Source organism: Protomyctophum parallelum, assembly GCF_964188405.1.
Source record: "Protomyctophum parallelum genome assembly, chromosome: 13".
Taxonomy (NCBI): Eukaryota; Metazoa; Chordata; class Actinopteri; order Myctophiformes; family Myctophidae; genus Protomyctophum; species Protomyctophum parallelum.
The window spans coordinates 30,470,195-30,476,194 of NC_139708.1; the positions used below are offsets into that span (position 1 = coordinate 30,470,195).

At 43.6% G+C, this 6,000-nt stretch overlaps 1 protein-coding gene across 1 annotated transcript in view; it reads left to right on the plus strand.

Annotated features, from left to right (window-relative positions):
- Nucleotides 1-5,781, plus strand: part of LOC310869033 (carbonic anhydrase-related protein 10-like) — a 140,842-nt gene extending 135,061 nt beyond the window's left edge. The window contains exon 9 of the mRNA XM_083779609.1: nucleotides 4,860-5,781. Coding sequence (XP_083635735.1) covers nucleotides 4,860-4,882 — 23 coding nt within the window. The 3' untranslated portion in view covers nucleotides 4,883-5,781. The remainder of the gene's footprint in view (nucleotides 1-4,859) is intronic.
- The last annotated feature ends 219 nt before the right edge of the window (nucleotides 5,782-6,000 follow it).

Genomic DNA, 6,000 nt, shown 5'->3' on the forward strand with positions numbered 1-6,000 from the left:
TGTCTCAGAGGAGGGCTGTGGACAGTTCAGAAACCCTCCTACCAGTCAGTGACATCATCGATGGGGAATCCAAACTAATATAAACAGGCTTTCTATTCCTGGAAAGTTAACATGCTATAATAGAAGCCATTTATCTTGCGTAGAAGGAAAAATATATATATAAATCATTAGAAATGATCGGCCTACCGATGACGTCACTGGTAGGCGGGTTTCTGAGCTGCCCACAGCCCACCTCTGAGACACAGACCCAGTAGACAGAAATGGCACAATACTCCCACAAGCTTTATTGAGGACCAATTATATGGTTGGTTGGAAATGGGTGAAGTCAAGAATTTCTCCTTGAATCTGAGAATATATATATATCTCAAAAGGATAAATGAACACTGAGGATTTTACTGTGTGGGAGTGTGTTTGTGTTTTTGAGTTCGTACGTGATAAGGAAGAAAATGTGTCAAGAGTCAAGACGGTCTGTGTGTACACAAACAACATACCTGTGTGTGTGTGTGTGTGTGTGTGTGTGTTTGTTTGAGTCTGTGTGTGTGTGTGTGTGTGTGTGTATGTGTGTGTGTGTGTGTGTGTGTGTGTGTGTGTGTGTGTGTGTGTGTGTGTGTGTGTGTGTGTGTGTGTGTGTGTGTGCATATAGGAGTCATATCCTCTGGAGGAAGATTTTGCGCACACACACACACACACACACACACTTCTCTCTCTCTCTTCTGATCTCCTGTATATATCTTCTTTATCGATCCAGCCGTGAACAAACACACGCACATCACATGGATACCAAGCCCTTGATACAGGCCTCTTACATTATACACACCCTCGATGCTGAGGTCTGTGTACGCCACTGGTTCTCTCAAAGTGGAGTTAGAGGACCCCCAGGGACCCACAGGGGGTCAGTCCCCAGCAAAACGTGTTACTACATTTTAACCCATTTATCCATGTTGCATGCGTTGACTATTCAAAAATAGCATATCTACTCACAGCGGGGTCACTTCATGCAGCACTGCGAGCTTGTATATCTGATACTATATACTTCAGTGTGCGTCCCTCGCACAAAATATTTTCAGATGGGGGTCCGCGGTCAATTTGGTGCATTTATATATCAATGCACCATTTACCATTTACAGTCTCTGTACTATAGGTCTGTGTAAACTAGGCCTATTGGTTCCCAAACTTTTCAGGTTGAGACCCAAAAGAGAGCTTAGACGTTTGCCCGGGACCCAAACTAGTGAAAATAGCAGATCTACAAGTGCACGTGTTGCTTCGCACGATCTTGTAGATCGGCCAGTTTCACTTTTTATTATTTTTTATTATTTATTCTTAGAAATGTGTGAAACGCTGCCGAGATAGTTTTATTACCTTTAGAGCATACGCTGAAGTAATTGGGCTTTTGATCCGTGAAAGTCCGGCGAAAAATGGTTCGTCCGTTTGTTATGTTTGACCACACCAGCGGCCATGATGGTAAGGCACCAGATCCGCCTCTAAGAGGCGTTGTAGTCCAGACAAACCCCGTTCACTTGCAGCCCAGGGCATGGGTTGATTTCCGGTTTCGTCATCATAACATGAAGGTCTCATCACCAGGTCCGCGGCAAAGCCGGAGTTTCTTTTTAATTATTAAAATACGGCGAATTAAACGCATGAAACAAATGTCGGTTTAACCGACATTGGTGCATTTAAGCAGAGTCAACCGTTTGATTAAACAATTAGCGGCCGTCAAACTGTTTAATGTAGAAAAAAGTGATTTTTACTATGAGTTGTGACCCATAAAAATGGGTCGGGACTCGGGGGCCAGTGTTTGGGAAGCAGTGCTGTGCAGTGTACACAGCCTCTATAGTGAGGTCTCTGAGGTCTCCATTAGTCTCTGTACTGATAACTGTCTTCAGTGAGATCTGTTCAGCTCAACGTGGAGGCACACTGAAAACATTAGTTGGATGAATCTGTCTTCTGTCGATATATATTGGATTAGAGAGAGAGAGAGCGAGAGAGCGAGAGAGCGAGAGCGAGAGAGAGAGATAGAGAGAGAGAGAGAGAGGTGGTAGAAAGCCAGATAGCGAGAGAGAGATCTGAATAAAACAACAGTCGGTTAAAAAAGGGCATAGGTGAAGAATAGAGAAACAGCGAAGCGGAGGGAGAGAGGCTGACAAAACAGACGGAGAAAGCAGAGACCGAAACAGGGGAGCGATGAATGAGGCAGGAGACAGAAACTAAATAATGTTGGGGGAGAGCAAGAGAGGGAGAGGATAGACGAGACAGTAGAAAATGACTCAGGAGAGGAAAGAGAGAGCAGGGGATGAAGAAGTATAAAATGGAAGAGGGTAGATGTAAAGTATGAAATGGAAGGTGGGAAGAGGGTAGAAAACAGGCAGAAGAAGTTATAAACTCCCGAGTGTAGGTGTATAGGCGAATCGACGGAGGGGTGTCCTGGGCACAGCCACTACTGAGGTGTACCATTAAGCGCAGCTTTACACCTCTGTGTCTACAGGGCACTGCTCCATGGATTGGTCTATACAGGAACAGGGGAGCAGGAGAACTTAAGGCATAGGGCGCATGCACATATACGCATCAAAAAGTCGCCTATTCCAGGCGTCTCTTCCAGGTTTGGTGGATGGAAATGACGCTCGCACGCGGCTTCAACTTGTAGCGTCGGCCAAAAAACGTAAATGTTTCCCGACGCTACAAGTTGAAGCCGCGCTCAAGCGTCATTTCCATCCACCAGCTGTTTTAAAAAACCCGGTAGAGACGGGTGTGCCTGCGCCAATGAAATGGAGCAGAGCGGGGCGTGCAATGAAACCGAGATGGATGGATGGAGAGAGAGAGGAGACAGAGGAAAGGAGCACTGGGGCAGGGGGAGAGAGAGAAAGATCACTTGAAGAATGGGTAGAGTGCATTCCAGGGATCCCTCCACCTTGCAGAGAGAGGAAGCCATGTGGGAAATAAAAGAAACGATACATCTTCTCAACCTCTCTCCCTCTCACCTGTCTGCACGGTAACCAATGGAACTGTTTCGGAGGGCCGTTTGCACCATTAAATCAAGGTTTCACTAGTCAGGGTTAGTTTTAAACCATCCTTTTAACAGTTTCCGTGCTTTGAATGGATTACTCCAGGTTAATGTCGCTGCCATATCGGACATACGCGAGTTTTGTTTTATGTGTTTAATCCGCCGTAATGTAAACAAAAAAAAGAAAATTCTTCTTCGCCGCGGAGAAAGAGAGTAGGCGCATCTGTTGTGATAAAAAAACCGGAAATCGTCACATGCTGTGGGCTGCTAGGGCTTCTGGGAAATTGAGGCCAATGCAAATGAATGGGGTACAACGCCTCATGGAGACGAGTCTTGTGTGCGTCTTCCGGGTGCACCAAGATGGTGGATGGTACGATTGGATCACAACAAACCGAGGGACCTTTTTTCGCTGGATTTTCGCGGATTAAAAGCCCAAATAATTCAGCGTATGCTCTAAAGGTAATACAACAATCTCGGCAGTGAAGGGGGGTTGATTAAAAGTCCGATAAATCGTTTTCCGCAGTCAAACTGTTAATATTGGTTTTGTTTTATTAATCATGGTTTTAATTTTCACAGTAAACCTGGATTATATTAATGTTAATCCTGTTGCACCACTGCTTTAAATATCAATAGGGGATTCATTTTAAACCACGCAGTGGATGTCAGCATATCTGCGACATATCAGATGGCTAATAAACCCCAGTTATACGACTGGTTGCTCGCTAAAAACAATACAATTAAATAGTAATGCTAATGATATTATTAGGCTCAAGAGGGTTGGTTATTCGTGTTTATTTACAGTGCATATCCAAGATGGATGGTTGACACACAACAAAGTTGAATTAATTAATTAATCACAGGTTAAAGTTTTAATCACGGGTTAAAGGATTTAACCACAGGTTAAGGATTTAATCACCGATTTGCTTGAAATTATGTGGTGCATTAACACAACTCTAATTAAAATAAATCCTAGATCAACAAATCCTTCATTAAACTAAGCTTTATTTCATCTTTCTTGGTGCTGAGATTGTCAAAATGGTGTCTAAATTGTGTAATTACTACATCCACGCCAAACACAAATATTACATTGTGATGAAGCGACATTTATTTTCTTTCATGGAAGCAAGGTCGATGTTTCACCTTAAATGAAAAGCATCAACCTGTTTGAAGATATCAGCAGATGAAAGGTTTTCGATGTGAAACATTTGGTGAAGCATTTTAGGATTGTGTATTCATCACGCTGTGTAAGGACCTCCAACAATGTGGACCCTGTTGTAAACAAGTGTAATGCTTAATTGGGTCGTCCACTCACAGTTGACAGTCTTTGTATTGAGTTTGTGCTTAAAATGTACTGTAAATTCTACAAACTGTTAATAAATATTTAAATCAATCAAAAAAACGTTAAATTAAGTGTACCCTCTGTCTCTCTCTATATCTCTATCTCTCTCTCTCATGTGCTTTCCTCTGTTTATCTGTTCCCACTCACTCTCTTTAGTTCTCTCACTCTCTCTCACACGCATACACACACACACACACACACACACACACACTCGTCTTATTTCCTCTGTATATTTCTCCCTCTCTCTGTCTTCACATTTATCCTCTCTTTCCGTACTTGCCCTCCATCAGTCTTATCAGTTCGAGCTCTGATACCTGAGGCTTGGCTTTGTTGTTTCTATACTGTGTTTCATTCTGACACTAATTAAGATCTTTATCTCCTCTGTTCTCGTCCCTTCTCTGTTCATCTGTTTTTCTCCTCTCCTCTCCTACCCTCATCGATCCTCTTCTCTACTCTACTCTCTTCTCTACTCTACTCTCTTCACGTTCCTCCTCTCGTCCATTCTTCTGTGCAATCTCCCAGTGAACCAATGGCTGTTGAAGTAGACCATCGACAGACTCGCAGAACAGAACAGAGACAAGTTCAGTTATTTTGCCAGCTGAACTGAGCCCTCTATACTTGACTGAACTGAGCGCAACGTGGCTGAACTGTATCCGTGCTCTGTCCTCGACTTGATCTACCACTCTGGCCTCCTCTCACACATCCACTACCACTTTCCGGAAGTCAATCTGTGCCTGTGTATAGCACGGATTCAAACCAGAGCTTGGGACTCAAAGTGTGAGGCGGACTGCAAACACTCACTTGTCTACCCCCTGTACCTTGTTTCTATTCAGTGTGTGAAGCGAGAACATACTGGAGAGATCAGCCAGGGTCTGCAACTGGCACTGACCACGTCATTTTCATGAGGTAACGTTGGCGACTTTAAGATGGTTGCAGCCTGGAAGCGAGAGAAGCAGAGGCCTTTGAGCAAGGTGCTCAACCTTCAATCCATTCTCAGTGATCCACAGTGGAAGCATTTGGGAGTATACTACAATAGCTTGTCATGACGACACCATTTCCACTCATAGGTCACATTCAAACGCCTGCCTGCCCGCTAGCAGGTGTATAAAAGTTTTATTCCTAGAAAGAGACTGATGTAATATACAAAAGAAAATGCAGAGAGAATGGCGATGTTCAGGTAACGTGTTTACGAGAAGTATGGAGAAGGAGAGACTGCTGAGATGGTTCTAAAACAGACGGGGACTCTGTGTGCAGATGACAGGGACCAGTACAAACTTCATCACAACACAGGAGATTCTCTTTAGAGAGTAGAGTACGGACAGGATGTGCCTTGCAACGTTTTCCGTGCTTTGCTCCAATGCAGAACTGAAAGCTTCCCAGCAGCATCGCCCCCAGCTAATATTCCTGAAAACGAGGAGTTTGATTCCAGCTGGGGACCTCCCCGACTGTACTGCATGCTGTACAGTGTGTACAGCATGTCATTTCCCCTCTCTTCCTCTATTACCCGTCTCTCCATATATATATATATATATATATATATATATATATATATATATATATATACAGTATATATATATATATAAAATCATGATGAATGGACCAGGGTGTGATTAGTGTGGAATAGTGTGGCAACAGGAGCAAAGGACCAGGGTGTGATTAGTGT